The 19,830-nt window shown below is 42.2% G+C and overlaps 1 protein-coding gene across 1 annotated transcript; it reads left to right on the top strand.

Annotated features, from left to right (window-relative positions):
• Positions 1–1,367: 1,367 nt before the first annotated feature.
• syap1 (synapse associated protein 1) lies at positions 1,368–18,538 on the top strand. The gene is made up of 9 exons (XM_052091171.1): positions 1,368–1,642; positions 4,470–4,588; positions 4,707–4,773; positions 10,805–10,878; positions 10,966–11,105; positions 11,254–11,408; positions 11,533–11,591; positions 11,684–11,825; positions 17,734–18,538. Exons 1-9 carry the CDS (start codon positions 1,495–1,497, stop codon positions 17,859–17,861), a joined length of 1,032 nt encoding a protein of 343 aa, XP_051947131.1. The 5' UTR covers positions 1,368–1,494; the 3' UTR covers positions 17,862–18,538.
• The last annotated feature ends 1,292 nt before the right edge of the window (positions 18,539–19,830 follow it).

Genomic DNA, 19,830 nt, shown 5'->3' with positions numbered 1-19,830 from the left:
CTTTGCCTTTCGGCTCAGCTCTCTTTTCGTGACAACAGTGCGATAGAGCGAGTGCAATACCGCCCCCGCTGCCCCGATTCTCCGGCCAACCTCCCGCTCCATTGTCCCCTCACTCGAGAACAAGACCCCGAGGTACTTGATCTCCTTCACTTGGGGCAATACCTCCTTCCCTACCTGGAGTACGCACTCGTACCAGTTTCCACCATGGCCTCAGATTTAGAGATGCTAATCCTCATCCCAGCCGCTTCACACTCGACTGCCAAGCGATCCAGTGAGAGCTGAAGGTCACGGACCGATGATGACATGAAGACAACATCATCTGCAAAGAGTAGCGATTGAGATCTCCAGCCCACCGAACCGCACACCTTCCCCACCCCGAATACGCCTCGATATCCTGTCCATGAATTTCACAAACAGGATTAGTGACAAAGTGCAGCCCTGGCGGAGACCGACCCCCACATGGAACGAACTCGACTTCGTGCCGAGGACCCGGACACAGCTCTTGCTTTGGACGTACAGTGATTGGATCGCCCTAAGAAGGGACCCCCCCCACCCCGTGCTCCCGCAGCACCTCCCACAGTCTCTCCCAGGGGACCCGGTCATACTCCAGATCCATTTATTTATTTATTTTCCTTGTTGTTGTTGTTTGTTTTAATATACCTCTTGGCTCTAGATGTAAAAGGTTTGTAAGCATTAATAAAAAATAAAAATGTCTGACATTAATCGGGACACAATGTAATTAATTTGATTAAAATGTTTAATCTATTGACAGCCCTAAACTTTTAAAAATTTCACTTCTAAAGAAATTCATAGTAATGTTGAACCCATTATATAAAATCATGAGAATTCATATGAGCTGAAGAGTCCAGTTATATCAGTAACCATATAAAAGCAGTTTTATTTTACATGGGGCAGGGGCGCCTCATGGGGGCAGCCATTTTGGCATCACATGACCAGCCAAATAATAATTGCCCTGTTATTGGCCACTTTCATTCATGGATTAAATTAACCATGGTTTACTGTGCATAGTGAATTTCTACCATGGCATCGGTAACTGAAACGACTGTGTTTGCATTATGTAGCACCCAGGCCAAAAGGAATCAGTGTAAGCACATGAAAATCCACTTTGACATACTTCTATTTCAGTGCTATCTGACAGGTAATAGGGATGTTTTCTGTGTGCTTGTAAATAAATAAAACTCACAGCACATTTAAATTTAATTTGATTAGTTTTAGTACAAATATTGATTAAGACATTGCATTATCTGTAATGGCGTGAGTGCAGTGTGCAGTGTCACCACTAGAGGCGCTTTGTCGTGTTTTCCGCTGCAGCAGGTGTCGCTGTTGAGCCACAGCATCATCTCGGATGTGATGACAGCAGACGAGCTAAACTGCTGTTGTTGATGTGGCCCAACGCGGATGTGAAACATGGCGAAGTAAAATAATCCCTACTAAACTCAGAATCATTCAATTCAGCGGAGACACGCCGGCAGCATGTTTAAAGGCTGGGGCTCGTGGCTGGGCTCGGAGTCCGTCAATCAAGATAAAACAGACGAAAAGGAAATAGAAGGAGAGAGAGACATAAACACAGATCAGACTGAACAAACACAAGAGGTCCTGCAGCAGGCCAAAGGACTCAGCGGTGAGATACAGATGTGTTCATATGTAATAATATCACCAAAAAATATAGCATACTCTTACCACGTTTATCTGGGCATATATAGTGGCATTACCATGTTTCTTGACACGCACGATGGCGGTGCCACGTTTATCTGGGCATATACAGTGGCATTACCATGTTTCTTGACACGCACGATGGCGGTGCCACGTTTATCTGGGCATATACAGTGGCATTACCATGTTTCTTGACACGCACGATGGCGGTGCCACGTTTATCTGGGCATATACAGTGGCATTACCATGTTTCTTGACACGCACGATGGCGGTGGCACGTTTATCTGGGCATATACAGTGGCATTACCATGTTTCTTGACACGCACGATGGCGGTGGCACGTTTATCTGGGCATATACAGTGGCATTACCATGTTTCTTGACACGCACGATGGCGGTGCCACGTTTATCTGGGCATATACAGTGGCATTACCATGTTTCTTGACACGCACGATGGCGGTGGCACGTTTATCTGGGCATATACAGTGGCATTACCATGTTTCTTGACACGCACGATGGCGGTGGCACGTTTATCTGGGCATATACAGTGGCATTACCATGTTTCTTGACACGCCACGATGGCGGTGGCACGTTTATCTGGGCATATACAGTGGCATTACCATGTTTCTTGACACGCACGATGGCGGTGGCACGTTTATCTGGGCATATACAGTGGCATTACCATGTTTCTTGACACGCACGATGGCGGTGCCACGTTTATCTGGGCATATACAGTGGCATTACCATGTTTCTTGACACGCACGATGGCGGTGCCACGTTTATCTGGGCATATACAGTGGCATTACCATGTTTCTTGACACGCACGATGGCGGTGCCACGTTTATCTGGGCATATACAGTGGCATTACCATGTTTCTTGACACGCTCGATGGCGGTGTCACGTTTATCTGGGCATATACAGTGGCATTACCATGTTTCTTGACACGCACGATGGCTGTGCCACGTTTATCTGGGCATATACAGTGGCATTACCATGTTTCTTGACACGCCACGATGGCGGTGCCACGTTTATCTGGGCATATACAGTGGCATTACCATGTTTCTTGACACGCACGATGGCGGTGCCACGTTTATCTGGGCATATACAGTGGCATTACCATGTTTCTTGACACGCACGATGGCGGTGCCACGTTTATCTGGGCATATACAGTGGCATTACCATGTTTCTTGACACGCACGATGGCGGTGGCACGTTTATCTGGGCATATACAGTGGCATTACCATGTTTTTTTTTACATGTTCGACGGCGATGCCACGTTTATCTGGGCATATACAGTGGCATTACCATGTTTTTTTTTGACATGTTCGACGGCGGTGGCACGTTTATCTGGGCATATACAGTGGCATTACCATGTTTCTTGACACGCACGATGGCGGTGGCACGTTTATCTGGGCATATACAGTGGCATTACCATGTTTTTTTTGACACGTTCGATGGCGGTGCCACGTTTATCTGGGCATATACAGTGGCATTACCATGTTTCTTGACACGCACGATGGCGGTGGCACGTTTATCTGGGCATATACAGTGGCATTACCATGTTTCTTGACACGCACGATGGCGGTGACACGTTTATCTGGGCATATACAGTGGCATTACCATGTTTCTTGACACGCCACGATGGCGGTGGCACGTTTATCTGGGCATATACAGTGGCATTACCATGTTTCTTGACACGCACGATGGCGGTGGCACGTTTATCTGGGCATATACAGTGGCATTACCATGTTTCTTGACACGCACGATGGCGGTGGCACGTTTATCTGGGCATATACAGTGGCATTACCATGTTTCTTGACACGCCACGATGGCGGTGCCACGTTTATCTGGGCATATACAGTGGCATTACCATGTTTCTTGACACGCACGCGATGGCGGTGGCACGTTTATCTGGGCATATACAGTGGCATTACCATGTTTCTTGACACGCACGATGGCGGTGGCACGCGTTTATCTGGGCATATACAGTGGCATTACCATGTTTCTTGACACGCACGATGGCGGTGGCACGTTTATCTGGGCATATACAGTGGCATTACCATGTTTCTTGACACGCACGATGGCGGTGGCACGTTTATCTGGGCATATACAGTGGCATTACCATGTTTCTTGACACGCACGATGGCGGTGGCACGTTTATCTGGGCATATACAGTGGCATTACCATGTTTCTTGACACGCACGATGGCGGTGCCACGTTTATCTGGGCATATACAGTGGCATTACCATGTTTCTTGACACGCCACGATGGCGGTGGCACGTTTATCTGGGCATATACAGTGGCATTACCATGTTTCTTGACACGCACGATGGCGGTGGCACGTTTATCTGGGCATATACAGTGGCATTACCGTGTTTCTTGACACGCACGATGGCGGTGGCACGTTTATCTGGGCATATACAGTGGCATTACCGTGTTTCTTGACACGCACGATGGCGGTGGCACGTTTATCTGGGCATATACAGTGGCATTACCGTGTTTCTTGACACGCACGATGGCGGTGCCACGTTTATCTGGGCATATACAGTGGCATTACCGTGTTTCTTGACACGCACGATGGCGGTGCCACGTTTATCTGGGCATATACAGTGGCATTACCATGTTTCTTGACACGCACGATGGCGGTGGCACGTTTATCTGAACATGTGCCATGGTACTCCCATAGTATTTTTTTAAATGCCTTTGAGCATTGTGTAAATACAGTGATACATGAATTTTTGTTGTCACGTTTGTTTTTCTTGCATTGCTCATGTTTCACATCTTGCTCTTCTGTCAGGATTCATTCTGAACTTTGCGAGTAGCGCGACTAAGAAGATCTCCGAGTCTGTGTCCGAGACGGCGCAAACCATCAAGAAAACTGTAGAGGGGAGCAACATCGACGGCATCATTGACAAGGTGCCTCAAATCAGACCCACAATCAAGATTCACAATTAATATTCAGAGTTTCACAATTAAAATCAGCTTGTAGTTCTACAGAAATAAAACAGAAATGTTTTTAATTTTTCTATTTCAGACCATTTTAGGAGATTTTCAGAAAGAGCAGGAAAAATTTGTCCAAGAGAAGAATGCAAAGAAAGCAGGTATGGAAGTATATGAACATGAAATTGATCTTTTTATTATTATTATTTCATCATATGTGACCTGCTTCATCATTTTAATGATTATATCAGACAACATTTAGATGTTTTTATCTCATTAACTCTGCCCTGGAATTGAAAGATGGCACCTAACTTTGGTATTCTTGGTCATTTTTGACCATTTCTTTTAATGATGATGATATAATTTCTTCCGTGAAGTAAGAACAATAAAATTAAGCCTTTCTTTGGGGATTTTATTCTTATTTACATGTACATTTCTAAATTTTACCATTAATTTTCATATACAAATAAGCCAATTAAAAAAATAAATTCAGATCAAACACTTCTATAAGGTGAATCATGAATGTGGCATAAACTGGAGTCCGATTTCTGCCATCTGGTGAATAAAATCTAAATATCATGAGTTGAGCATCACGTGATGCCAGTAACAGCCAGTAGATACTGTACACACACACACACACACACACACACACACACACACACACACACTGTCAGTCTGATGACTTGTTGTAAACTCATTTATATTTTTGGATTTTGATATTTGGATGTATATTTAGACATTACCAAACTATTCAAAGTTTCTCAGTTTAAGTGAATTTGAGTTTCAGTTTTTGTCATTATGCTGCGATCAGACCTGACCATGATGTTACACACACAGAATGAACATTTATAACAATCATTTATTACAAACATAAACATGTAATAACTCAAATACATGTGTGATAGTGTGAGAGTGTGTGTGTGTGTTTGTGTAATAGTGTGTGTGTGTGTGTGTGTGTATGTGTGTTTGTGTAATAGTGTGTGTGTGTTTGTGTAATAGTGTGTGTGTGTGTTTGTGTGTAATAGTGTGTGTGTGTTTGTGTGTAATAGTGTGTGTGTGTTTGTGTAATAGTGTGTGTTTGTGTGTAATAGTGTGTGTGTGTTTGTGTAATAGTGTGTGTGTGTTTGTGTGTAATAGTGTTTGTGTGTGTTTGTGTAATAGTGTGTGTGTGTGTTTGTGTAATAGTGTGTGTGTGTGTTTATGCAATAGTGTTTGTGTGTGTTTGTGTAATAGTGTGAGTGTGTGTGTTTGTGTGTAATAGTGTGTGTGTGTGTGTTTGTGTGTAATAGTGTTTGTGTGTAATAGTGTGTGTGTGTGTTTACGTGTAATAGTGTTTGTGTGTGTTTGTGTAATAGTGTTTGTGTGTAATAGTGTGTGTGTGTAATAGTGTGTGTGTGTTTGTGTGTAATAGTGTTTGTGTGTGTTTATGTGTAATAGTGTTTGTGTGTTTATGTGTAATAGTGTTTGTGTGTGTTTATGTGTAATAGTGTTTGTGTGTGTTTGTGTGTAATAGTGTTTGTGTGTGTTTATGTGTAATAGTGTTTGTGTGTGTTTATGTGTAATAGTGTTTGTGTGTAATAGTCAAGTCAAGTCAAGTGGTTTTTATTGTCGTTTCAACCATATACAGTTAGTACAGTACACAGCAAAACGAGACAACGTTCCTCCAGGACCATGGTGCTACATAAAAACAACAAAGGACCAACATAGGACGACATGAGACTACACAACGAAATAAAATACCTATATAAACTACCTATATATACCTATATAAAGTGCACGTGCAAACATGTGCAAAAAGTACAGGACACTACAACAAATTACTGACAATGAACAGGACAATAGACAGTGCAGCGCCGACCAGTACTCAGTAGTGCAAAAAGATGACAGTTTCTAAAAATGTAAACATAACATACTATGAGATAATGTTCTATGCACATAGCAGTTATTGAGGTAGCAGACAGTTATAAAGTGACAGTTATTAAAGTGCAACTCAGGACACGTGTGTGTCAAACCAGTCTCTGAGTATTGAGAAGTCTGATGGCTTGGGGGAAGAAGCTGTTACACAGTCTGGCCGTGAGGGCCCGAATGCTTCGGTACCTCTTGCCAGACGGGAGGAGGGTAAAGAGTTTGTGTGAGGGGTGTGTGGGGTCGTCCACAATGCTGGTTGCTTTGCGGATACAGTGTTTTTTGTAAATGTCTTTGATGGAGGGAAGAGAGACCCCAATGATCTTCTCAGCTGTCCTCACTATCCTCTGCAGGGCTTTGCGGTCCGAAACGGTGCAAGTCCCAAACCAGGCAGTGATGCAGCTGCTCAGGATGCTCTCAATAGTCCCTCTATAGAATGTAGTGAGGATGGGGGTTGGGAGATGTGCTTTCCTCAGCCTTCGAAGAAAGTAGAGACGCTGCTGGGCTTTCTTGGTGATAGAGCTGGTGTTGAGGGACCAGGTGAGGTTCTCCGCCAGGTGAACACCAAGGAATTTGGTGCTCTTGACGATCTCCACAGAGGAGCCGTCGATGTTCAGCGGAGTGTGTTCACCTTGTGCTCTCCTAAAGTCAACAACCATCTCTTTTGTTTTGTCGACATTCAGGGACAGGTTGTTGGCTCTACACCAGTTCGTCAGCCGCTGCACCTCCTCTCTGTATGCTGACTCGTTGTTCTTGCTGATGAGACCCACCACGGTCGTGTCATCGGCGAACTTGATGATGTGATTCGAGCTGTGCATTGCTGCACAGTCGTGAGTCAGCAGAGTGAACAGCAGTGGACTGAGCACACAGCCCTGGGGGGCCCCAGTGCTCAGTGTGGTGGTGGTGGAGATGCTGTTCCCGATCCGGACTGACTGAGGTCTCCCAGTCAGGAAGTCCAGGATCCAGTTGCAGAGGGAGGTGTCCAGGCCCAGCAGGTTCAGCTTTCCAATCAGGTGCTGGGGAATGATTGTGTTGAATGCTGAGCTGAAATCTATGAACAGCATTCGAACGTATGAGTCCTTATTGTCTAGGTGGGTGAGGGCCAGATGGAGGGTTGTGGTGATGGCATCGTCCGTTGAACGGTTTGAACGATACGCAAACTGCAGTGGGTCTAGTGAGGGGGGCAGCTGGGTCTTAATCTGCCTCATGACGAGCCTCTCGAAGCACTTCATGATGATGGGTGTAAGTGCGACGGGACGGTAGTCGTTGAGGCAGGACACTGAAGACTTCTTTGGCATGGGGATGATGGTGGTGGCCTTGAAGCACGTTGGAACAACGGCGCTGCTCAGAGAGATGTTGAAGATGTCGGTAAGAACATCTGCTAGCTGGTCTGCACATCCTCTGAGCACTCTGCCAGGAATGTTGTCTGGTCCAGCAGCCTTCCGTGGGTTGACTCTACGTAGAGTTTTCCTCACATCTGCCGTGGTAAGACAGAGCACCTGGTCGTTGGGAGGAGGGGTGGACTTCCTCGCCATCACGTCGTTCTGCACTTCAAACCGAGCGTAGAAGTCGTTCAGCGCATCTGGAAGGGAGGCATCTTTGTCACAGGCAACTGATGTTGTCCTGTAGTTGGTGATGGCCTGGATGCCCTGCCACATGCGCCGCGTGTCACCGCTGTCCTGGAAGTGACTGTGGATTCTCTGGGCGTGTGCGCGCTTTGCCTCTCTGATTGCCCGTGACAGTTTGGCCCTAGCTGTTCTTAGGGCTGCCTTATCGCCTGCTCTGAAGGCGGAGTCTCGGGACCTCAGCAGCGTGCGCACCTCCGCAGTCATCCACGGCTTCTGGTTGGAGCGTGTGGTGATGGTCTTGGAGAAAGTGACATCATCAATGCACTTGCTGATGTAGCTGGTCACTGATGCTGTGTATTCCTCCAAGTTGGTAGAATCGCCATATGTTGCAGCCTCCCTGAACATGTGCCAGTCAGTACACTCAAAACAGTCCTGAAGAGCAGAGATGGCTCCTGCTGGCCAGGTTTTCACCTGCTTCTGAAGCGGTTTTGTGCGTCTGACGAGCGGTCTGTATGCTGGAATTAACATAACAGAGATGTGGTCTGAGTAGCCGAGGTGGGGGCGGGGCTCCGCCCGGTACGCGCCTGGGATGTTTGTGTAAACAAGATCAAGCGCGTTCGCCCCTCTCGTTGCAAAGTCCACATACTGATGGAATTTAGGGAGCACTGTCTTGAGATTTGCATGGTTGAAATCTCCGGCGACAATAAACAGTCCGTCGGGGTGAGCGTTCTGCAGTTCGCTCATAGCCCCATACAGTTCACAGAGCGCTTCCTTAGCGTTAGCGCTGGGGGGAATGTAAACTCCGGTTATGCAAACAGTGGTGAATTCCCGTGGTAGATAAAAAGGTCTGCATCTAACAGTCACAAGCTCCAACAGCGATGAACAGTAACTAGAGACTAGCATAGAGTTCTTGCACCATTCCGTGTTGATGTAAACACACAAGCCACCACCGCGAGTCTTACCGCAGAGAGCTGTATTTCTGTCGGCACGAAACGAGGCGAGCCCGTCTAGCTGAATGGCGGCATCCGGAACTCTGTCGCTGAGCCACGTCTCCGTGAAAACAAAGACGCAGCAGTCTCTAAACTCACGCTGCGTAGCCTGCTGGAGTCGGATATAGTCCAGTTTATTGTCCAGGGAGCAAACATTTGAGAGCAGGATAGACGGGAGAGCCGGCCGGCTAGGGTTTGTTTTTAGCCTAGCATGGACCCCCGCCCTCTTTCCGCGCTTCCGCTTTCTCGCACACCGCTTACGACGTCCTCTCCCCCGGCCACCGGCATCAGGCGACGCCGAGGGCTGGAGGCCTGGTCTCCGCAGCAAGCCGAGTACGCGTAGCGCCTCCTGCAGGTCATCATGCAGCTTGGTTTTTGCATGAGTCTTATATTTCAGTAGTGTCTGGCGATGGTAGACACGAACACTGGTTGCTCCGATGTCCATGTGTTGCAAAAGTCGGGCTTTTTTAACAAAAATAGCACCATTGTGGATCCGGAGTGGCCGCTGCGTGCTACCCCGCCGCCATCTTGGATTTTCCCCTTGGATTTTTTGTAATAGTGTGTGTGTGTGTGTGTGTGTAATAGTGTGTGTGTGTGTGTGTGTAATAGTGTGTGTGTGTTTGTGTGTAATAGTGTGTGTGTGTTTGTGTGTAATAGTGTGTGTGTATGTGTGTTTGTGTAATAGTGTGAGTGTGTGTGTGTGTGTAATAGTGTGTGTGTGTAATAGTGTGTGTGTGTTTGTGTGTAATAGTGTTTGTGTGTAATAGTGTGTAATAGTGTTTGTGTGTGTTTGTGTGTAATAGTGTTTGTGTGTGTTTGTGTGTAATAGTGTTTGTGTGTGTTTGTGTGTAATAGTGTTTGTGTGTGTTTATGTGTAATAGTGTTTGTGTGTGTGTTTAATAGTGTGTGTGTGTGTGTGTAATAGTGTTTGTGTGTGTGTTTAATAGTGTGTGTGTGTGTGTGTGTAATAGTGTTTGTGTGTGTGAGTAATAGTGTGTGTGTGTAATAGTGTTTGTGTAATAGTGTGTGTGTGTGTATAATTGTGTGTGTGTGTGTGTTTGTGTGTAATAGTGTGTGTGTGTTTATGTGTAATAGTGTTTGTGTGTGTGTGTGTGTGTAAGTGTGTGTGTGTTTATGTGTAATAGTGTATGTGTGTGTGTTTGTGTGTAATAGTGTGTGTGTGTGTTTGTGTGTTTATGTGTAATAGTGTTTGTGTGTGTGTAATAGTGTTTGTGTGTAATAGTGTGTGTGTGTGTGTGTATGTGTGTGTGTGTGTGTTATCATTGTGATTGATTTCTTTTCTTTTTTTTGACATGTAAAAAAAATATCTTTGTTATTGTCTGTTTTGTTCTGCATTATGGTTGAATTATTGATTTTATTCGACAGATAAAAAATTTTTGGTCTGTCTTATTCATTTTCAATTGACCGTGAATGCCAAAGGGGTTGCTTTTGTTTGTTTTTAAACGACCACTTAGACTTCTCGAATCAAGCCCAATATTTTATATGTTCTGATGGTAAATGGAGGAAACAAACCAAGTCTTGTACTGCTCCGATAAAGGAAACCATTTTTATTAAATGAGGAGCATTTCTGTCCGATCAAATACCAGAGGAGGGTTAAAAGCTGAAACTTTACCTCTTTAAGTGTTTCTGAGTCAACATGACTTACAGTGATTCAGCAGGTCACATTTATGTATTTGCCACAAACACAAACATCAATCTTTTGTCTGTAGATGCAGCGGTGCCACCCTGGGTGGGGTACAACGAGGAGGAAACTATTCAACAGCAGATTCTAGCTTTATCTGCGGTGACTTTCCATTTCTTCAGATTCTTGATACTCCATGTAATTTACATCAAGTAAAATAACGTCTTATTCCTCTGTTAAATTGATCAGGATAAGCGGAACTTCCTGCGTGACCCTCCGGCCGGCGTTCAGTTTCATTTCGACTTTGATCAGATGTACCCTGTTGCCCTGGTGATGTTACAGGAAGATGAATTACTCAACAGGATGCGCTTTGACCTCGTACCAAAACAGTGAGTGCAGTGAGGGTTTTTCAAAGGGGTTAGATAACATTTGATCTTTATTATTATTTAAAAAAGTGCCCTGAAGTCCACATATAATGTTAGTATTTCCTGACCATCCCCCCTCTGACCCCGTGTGAAACCTAAATGTGTGTATCAGGGTGAAGGAAGCGGCATTCTGGAGGAATTACTTCTACCGTGTGTCTCTGATAAAGCAGTCGGCACAGCTCACAGCTCTCGCCGCTCAACAGCAGGCTGCTGATAAGAGAGAAGAGGAGAAAAACGGAGCGACTCCGCTGGACGAGAACAACCCGGGTGCAGATCAGAGTGTTTATGCCCATATATTTCCATCTATATATTCTGTAGTTATATGCAATGTAGTCTGGGTTGTAATTCCTTGTCACGGTAATGATGAAAATGTTTGTTTTCTGCTTCGCAGAGAGCATCAGACCGAAAACGCCTCCTGTTGCCATCAGTGCTAAACCCAAGACTAGCGAGGTATCACATTCATCCTGTGGTCACATTTGCATTATCATGATCGTTTTTATAACATGTCTAACATGGGTTCTCCGATCTGGATGTCATGGTAGCATGAAGAGGAAGAGATCTCCACCAGTCCTGGTGTTTCTGAGTTTGTGAGTGACGCGTTTGACGCATGTGACATCAACCAGGAAGATCTGAGAAAAGAGATGGAGCAGCTGGTGCTCGACAAGAAGACCTCCCCTCAGGACGGTGAGTTTGGTGTAGTCCAGGGATCATTTCACACTCTCTCTGACCCTTACATTTAAAGGTAATCTTTTTTTTGCTACTGCAACTTTTAAAATATATCAGTATATTTTGTCTTTACTGCACTCGCAGAAGTATAACCAATTGAAAAAATACACTTATATATAAAATACACTTACTGTAGAAGATCCATCCTCTTAAAGCAAATCTAAATAACTTTTATGTTGATTCTCAAGTAAATGTTTCTTGCTTTAAGGATTTTTAGACATTTTTAGATGGAAAACAAGACAAAAACACTAACAATAGGATTTATTGCAGTGAATTTCTTTACTGAATGTTAATAAAAAGTATTTTTCCCTTTAATTCAGTGAATGTCATTTAGAGGTATTTTAAAAAGATGATTTTGTCCTCTTTATTGTTAGTAATCATGTTTAATAAAACCTTTTGAGTGTTATCACATCGGATAAGAGCTAATGATTAATCGCTGCAATAAGAACCGAATAATCGATTAATTGCGAATGATTCATTGCAGAATAATCGGATAAGAGCAGATGATTAATCGTTGCAATAATTACCGAATAATCAAGAGCTGATGAGTAATCACAGCAACCATCGCCGAATAATCGAGTAAGAGCTGATGAGTAATCGCAGCAACCATCGCCGAATAATCGAGTAAGAGCTGATGAGTAATCGCAGCAACCATCGCCGAATAATCGAATACGAGCTGATGATTAATCGTTGCAATAATTACTGAATAATCGAGTAAGAGCTGATGATTAATCGCTGCAATAATTACTGAATAATCGAGTAAGAGCTGATGATTAATCGCTGCAATAATTACCGAATAATCGAGTAAGAGCTGATGAGTAATCGCAGCAACCATCGCCGAATAATCGAGTAAGAGCTGATGATTAATCGCTGCAATAATTACCGAATAATCGAGTAAGAGCTGATGAGTAATCGTTGCAATAATTACCGAATAATCGAGTAAGAGCTGATGATTAACCGCTGCAATAATTACTGAATAATCGAGTAAGAGCTGATGATTAATCGTTGCAATAATTACTGAATAATCGAGTAAGAGCTGATGATTAATCGTTGCAATAATTACCGAATAATCGAGTAAGAGCTGATGATTAATCGCTGCAATAATTACCGAATAATCGAGTAAGAGCTGATGATTAATCGTTGCAATAATTACTGAATAATCGAGTAAGAGCTGATGATTAATCGTTGCAATAATTACCGAATAATCGAGTAAGAGCTGATGATTAACCGCTGCAATAATTACCGAATAATCGAGTAAGAGCTGATGATTAATCACTGCAATAATTACCGAATAATCGAGTAAGAGCTGATGATTAACCGCTGCAATAATTACCGAATAATCGAGTAAGAGCTGATGATTAATCGTTGCAATAATTACCGAATAATCGAGTAAGAGCTGATGATTAACCGTTGCAATAATTACCGAATAATCGAGTAAGAGCTGATGATTAATCATTGCAATAATTACGGAATAATAGAGTAAGAGCTGATGATTAATCGTTGCAATAATTACCGAATAATCGAGTAAGAGCTGATGATTAATCGTTGCAATAATTACCGAATAATCGAGTAAGAGCTGATGATTAATCGTTGCAATAATTACCGAATAATCGAGTAAGAGCTGATGATTAACCGCTGCAATAATTACTGAATAATCGAGTAAGAGCTGATGATTAATCGTTGCAATAATTACCGAATAATCGAGTAAGAGCTGATGATTAACCGTTGCAATAATTACCGAATAATCGAGTAAGAGCTGATGATTAATCATTGCAATAATTACGGAATAATCGAGTAAGAGCTGATGATTAATCATTGCAATAATTACCGAATAATCGGTAAGAGCTGATGATTAATCGCTGCAATAATTACCGAATAATCGAGTAAGAGCTGATGATTAATCGCTGCAATAATTACCGAATAATCGAGTAAGAGCTGATGAGTAATCGTTGCAATAATTACCGAATAATCGAGTAAGAGCTGATGATTAATCGCTGCAATAATTACCGAATAATCGAGTAAGAGCTGATGATTAACCGCTGCAATAATTACCGAATAACCGAGTAAGAGCTGATGATTAATCGCTGCAATAATTACAGAACAATCGAGTAAGAGCTGATGATTAATCGCTGCAATAATTACAGAACAATCGAGTAAGAGCTGATGATTAACCGCAGCAATAATTACCGAATAATCGAGTAAGAGCTGATGATTAATCGCTGCAATAATTACCGAATAATCGAGTAAGAGCTGATGATTAATCACTGCAATAATTACTGAATAATCGAGTAAGAGCTGATGATTAACCGCAGCAATAATTACCGAATAATCGAGTAAGAGCTGATGATTAATCATTGCAATAATTACCGAATAATCGAGTAAGAGCTGATGATTAATCACTGCAATAATTACTTAATAATCGAGTAAGAGCTGATGATTAACCGCAGCAATAATTACCGAATAACCGAGTAAGAGCTGATGATTAATCGCCGCAATAATTACCGAATAACCGAGTAAGAGCTGATGATTAATCGCCGCAATAATTACCGAATAACCGAGTAAGAGCTGATGATTAATCGCTGCAATAATTACCGAATAATCGAGTAAGAGCTGATGATTAATCGTTGCAATAATTACCGAATAATCGAGTAAGAGCTGATGATTAATCGTTGCAATAATTACAGAATAATCGAGTAAGAGCTGATGATTAACCGCTGCAATAATTACTGAATAATCGAGTAAGAGCTGATGATTAATCGTTGCAATAATTACCGAATAATCAAGTAAGAGCTGATGATTAACCGCAGCAATAATTACCGAATAATCGAGTAAGAGCTGATGATTAATCACTGCAATAATTACTGAATAATCGAGTAAGAGCTGATGATTAACCGCAGCAATAATTACCGAATAATCGAGTAAGAGCTGATGATTAACCGTTGCAATAATTACCGAATAATCGAGTAAGAGCTGATGATTAACCATTGCAATAATTACGGAATAATCGAGTAAGAGCTGATGATCAATCATTGCAATAATTACCGAATAATCGGTAAGAGCTGATGATTAATCGCTGCAATAATTACCGAATAATCGAGTAAGAGCTGATGATTAATCGCTGCAATAATTACCGAATAATCGAGTAAGAGCTGATGATTAATCGTTGCAATAATTACCGAATAATCGAGTAAGAGCTGATGATTAATCGCTGCAATAATTACCGAATAATCGAGTAAGAGCTGATGATTAACCGCTGCAATAATTACCGAATAACCGAGTAAGAGCTGATGATTAATCGCTGCAATAATTACAGAACAATCGAGTAAGAGCTGATGATTAATCGCTGCAATAATTACAGAACAATCGAGTAAGAGCTGATGATTAATCGCTGCAATAATTACTGAATAATCGAGTAAGAGCTGATGATTAATCGCTGCAATAATTACCGAATAATCGAGTAAGAGCTGATGATTAATCACTGCAATAATTACCGAATAATCGAGTAAGAGCTGATGATTAACCGCTGCAATAATTACTGAATAATCGAGTAAGAGCTGATGATTAACCGCTGCAATAATTACTGAATAATCGAGTAAGAGCTGATGATTAATCGTTGCAATAATTACCGAATAATCGAGTAAGAGCTGATGATTAACCGCAGCAATAATTACCGAATAATCGAGTAAGAGCTGATGATTAACCACTGCAATAATTACTGAATAATCGAGTAAGAGCTGATGATTAACCGTTGCAATAATTACCGAATAATCGAGTAAGAGCTGATGATTAATCGCTGCAATAATTACAGAACAATCGAGTAAGAGCTGATGATTAATCGCTGCAATAATTACAGAACAATCGAGTAAGAGCTGATGATTAACCGCAGCAATAATTACCGAATAATCAAGTAAGAGCTGATGATTAATCGCTGCAATAATTACCGAATAATCGAGTAAGAGCTGATGATTAATCGCTGCAATAATTACTGAATAATCGAGTAAGAGCTGATGATTAACCGCAGCAATAATTACCGAATAATCGAGTAAGAGCTGATGATAAATCGCTGCAATAATTACCGAATAATCGAGTAAGAGCTGATGATTAATCGCTGCAATAATTACTGAATAATCGAGTAAGAGCTGATGATTAACCGCAGCAATAATTACCGAATAATCGAGTAAGAGCTGATGATTAATCGTTGCAATAATTACCGAATAATCGAGTAAGAGCTGATGATTAATCACTGCAATAATCACCGAATAATCGAGTAAGAGCTGATGATTAATCGTTGCAATAATTACCGAATAATCGAGTAAGAGCTGATGATTAATCACTGCAATAATTACTGAATAATCGAGTAAGAGCTGATGATTAACCGCAGCAATAATTACCGAATAATCGAGTAAGAGCTGATGATTAATCGCTGCAATAATTACCGAATAATCGAGTAAGAGCTGATGATTAATCACTGCAATAATTACTGAATAATCGAGTAAGAGCTGATGATTAACCGCAGCAATAATTACCGAATAATCGAGTAAGAGCTGATGATTAATCGTTGCAATAATTACCGAATAATCGAGTAAGAGCTGATGATTAATCGCTGCAATAATTACCGAATAATCGAGTAAGAGCTGATGATCAATCGCTGCAATAATTACCGAATAATCGAGTAAGAGCTGATGATTAATCGCTGCAATAATTACCGAATAATCGAGTAAGAGCTGATGATTAATCGTTGCAATAATTACCGAATAATCGAGTAAGAGCTGATGATTAACCGCTGCAATAATTACTGAATAATCGAGTAAGAGCTGATGATTAATCGTTGCAATAATTACCGAATAATCGAGTAAGAGCTGATGATTAACCGCAGCAATAATTACCGAATAATCGAGTAAGAGCTGATGATTAATCACTGCAATAATTACTGAATAATCGAGTAAGAGCTGATGATTAACCGCAGCAATAATTACCGAATAATCGAGTAAGAGCTGATGATTAATCGCTGCAATAATTACCGAATAATCGAGTAAGAGCTGATGATTAATCGCTGCAATAATCGCAAAATATCGTTGGTTTAATCGATTATCAAAATAATAGTTAGTTGCAGCACTAGCGACGTGTGAGACGTACTGCCATGCTGAAAACCGCCATCTTTGCACGTTGTCGTGCCTGCCTTTGACTGTCCAAGCCTAGTTTTTTTAGACATGCGGATAATCAACGGCAGATGCAATGACGTGCAGAGGCTCGGGTGATCCGAGTGTCGGTATGTGTTGTGCGCGCATTGCGTACAAAGACACGTGTCTCAGATTCCGTCATCAGCACAGTACGTGCCGACTGTCCATATGCTTAATTTAGTTTCTCTAGATATGCAGAAACCCGTCTTGCACTTCACGCCTGCCATTCCCATTCCCAGTCCCTGTGTCTAGAAAAACGAGGCTGGATGCGACAGTCAACAGCAGGCGCGACAACGCGTATAGATGGGTGTTTTGCGCGTGATGGTACGTCTCAGCACAGTATGCGCGGACTGACAGTGTGAGTACTAAACCAAGCTGCATACGGACAGTCCGCGCATACAAACTCACGTCTTTATGTGCCCTCAACGAATGCACCTGCCGCGGCCATCAAAGTTGTCGTAGTGCGCATGTGTTACACGCATCTGGAAACCTGATGTATACTTTGCCTTACGGCAGCATCCTAACTGGGACCACTGGAAGTGGCTGATTTGATTTGTGCTACATAAGCAGCAACTCAAAATGCTTACCAACGTAGCACTTTACTCCGGTTTGGGACAGAGCCTAAATGTAAATGACCTTGGTTATGATTGGCTGTTTAACGCTTGCGTTATCTTTTGTTCTGACAGAAGAGACGGCTGATTGGGAGAAGGAGCTACAACAGGAGCTGCAGGAATACGAGGTGGTCGTTGACCCAGAAAATCGAGACGACAACTGGGACCGTGAGATCGAGGAAATGCTGCAGGGAGTCAGTTAAGCGTTACGACGCCCCCTCTGGTCTGGATGATCCACTGCAGCACTGCAGTTTAAATGATGGTCCAGGAAGAGAGAGGCTTCAAGCATCATCTACTATCTCATGAATCGGACTGAAATGAATTGCCAGGATATCCTATAAGAGTGTATTTGGTGTTGTGCCAATATGCACATTTAAAAAGCTTCCTCCCTCTGATTGTAGTCAGATTTCTGTGCTTTAGTGAGAAACTTTAAATCAGATGTGATTTTCTGATTTAATCTTTCTGTGTCGTTTTGGGTTAAACGTATGATTTTGTGTTCGACACAAACTCAAAGGACCGACAGTCGTGTTCAAACACTATTGTCACCGCTAAAGAAGTATAAACCGTATGGACGTGTTTCTATTTGACTATAGGTCAATGGCTTATCTCTCATTCCTGTATTTGTTTTAAATGTTGATTAAAGATGTGTACTCTGGTGAGATTCTGGCAGGGGTTTGAGGAAATGCATATTAGGTTTCCTTGTTGGGATTACCCAAAATCATGCTGAATTACATACCTGTAAAATCAAACAATATTTACTTGTTTGTTAATGCAAAGGTTCATTATAACTTTGTGTAGTTGTTTTTTTCACCTTGCATTGTGTCTTATTACCTTCCAGATGAATAATCATGATTTTGTTGCAGTTAATACAAATATATGCTCTAAAATAATAACGTCTCTTGTGGTCGCTTACAATCACTGGAGAATATGCTAATTGTTAGTCAATGCATAACATCAAGGTTTTGGGTAAAGCTATTTAAGGATTGGAGAAGTGTTCATTTTATATACAGTGACTCTTCACTAGTTTAAAGCTCTTTATTTTAAATGGGCTTGTTGTGTGACATTAAGTTTTAAAAGTGCAAATAATCAATGTTTCTCATTTAATATTATCTTATAAAGTTGCATGCTTATTAATAAATGAGAACACCCCCAAAGTTGTTGACGGGGGGGGTAATAAATGAGAACACCCCCAAATTTGTTGACTGGGGGGGATAATAAATGAGAACACCCCCAAATTTGTTGACTGGGGGGGGGAGTAATAAATGAGAACACCCCCAATTTTGTTGACTGGGGGGGACAATAAATGAGAACACCCCCAAATTTGTTGACTGGGTGGGGGGGATAATAAATGAGAACACCCCCAATTTTGTTGACTGGAGGGGGGTAATAAATGAGAACACCCCCAAATTTGTTGACTGGGGGGGGGGTAATAAATGAGAACACCCCCAATTTTGTTGACGGGGGGGGGGGAATAAATGATAACACCCCCAAAGTTGTTGACTGGGGGGGGGAGTAATAAATGATAACACCCCCAAAGTTGTTGACTGGGGGGGATAATAAATGAGAACACCCCCAAATTTGTTGACTGGGGGGGGGGTAATAAATGAGAACACCCCCAATTTTGTTGACGGGGAATAAATGATAACACCCCCAAAGTTGTTGACTGGGGGAGTAATAAATGAGAACACCCCCAATTTTGTTGACTGGGGGATAATAAATGAGAACACCCCCAAATTTGTTGACTGGGGGATAATAAATGAGAACACCCCCAAATTTGTTGACTGGGGGGGGGATAATAAGTGAGAACACCCCCAAAGTTGTTGACTGGGGTGGGGGGGTAATAAATGAGAACACCCCCAATTTTGTTGACTGGGGGGGTTTAATAAATGAGAACACCCCCAAATTTGTTGACTGGGGGGATAATAAATGAGAACACCCCCAAAGTTGTTGACTGGGGTGGGGGGGTAATAAATGAGAACACCCCCAATTTTGTTGACTGGGGGGGATAATAAATGAGAACACCCCCAAATTTGTTGACTGGAGGGGGGTAATTTAATATTATCTTATAAAGTTACATGCTTATTAATAAATGAGAACACACCCAATTTTGTTGACGGGGTAATAAATGATAACACCCCCAAAGTTGTTGACTGGGGGGGGAGTAATAAATGA

The sequence above is a fragment of the Xyrauchen texanus genome, chromosome 25 (genome assembly GCF_025860055.1).
Source record: "Xyrauchen texanus isolate HMW12.3.18 chromosome 25, RBS_HiC_50CHRs, whole genome shotgun sequence".
Classification (NCBI taxonomy): domain Eukaryota; kingdom Metazoa; phylum Chordata; class Actinopteri; order Cypriniformes; family Catostomidae; genus Xyrauchen; species Xyrauchen texanus.
This window is presented reverse-complemented; position numbering and strand designations above follow the sequence as displayed.

Coding starts and splice junctions, on each gene's coding strand:
- syap1 (XM_052091171.1), top strand. CDS start 1,495: ATGTTTAAAGGCTGGGGCTCGTGGCTGGGCTCGGAGTCCGTCAATCAA. Junction 4,589..4,706: donor TCGACGGCATCATTGACAAG/GTGCCTCAAATC, acceptor TTTCTATTTCAG/ACCATTTTAGGAGATTTTCA. Junction 11,592..11,683: donor CTAAACCCAAGACTAGCGAG/GTATCACATTCA, acceptor ATGTCATGGTAG/CATGAAGAGGAAGAGATCTC.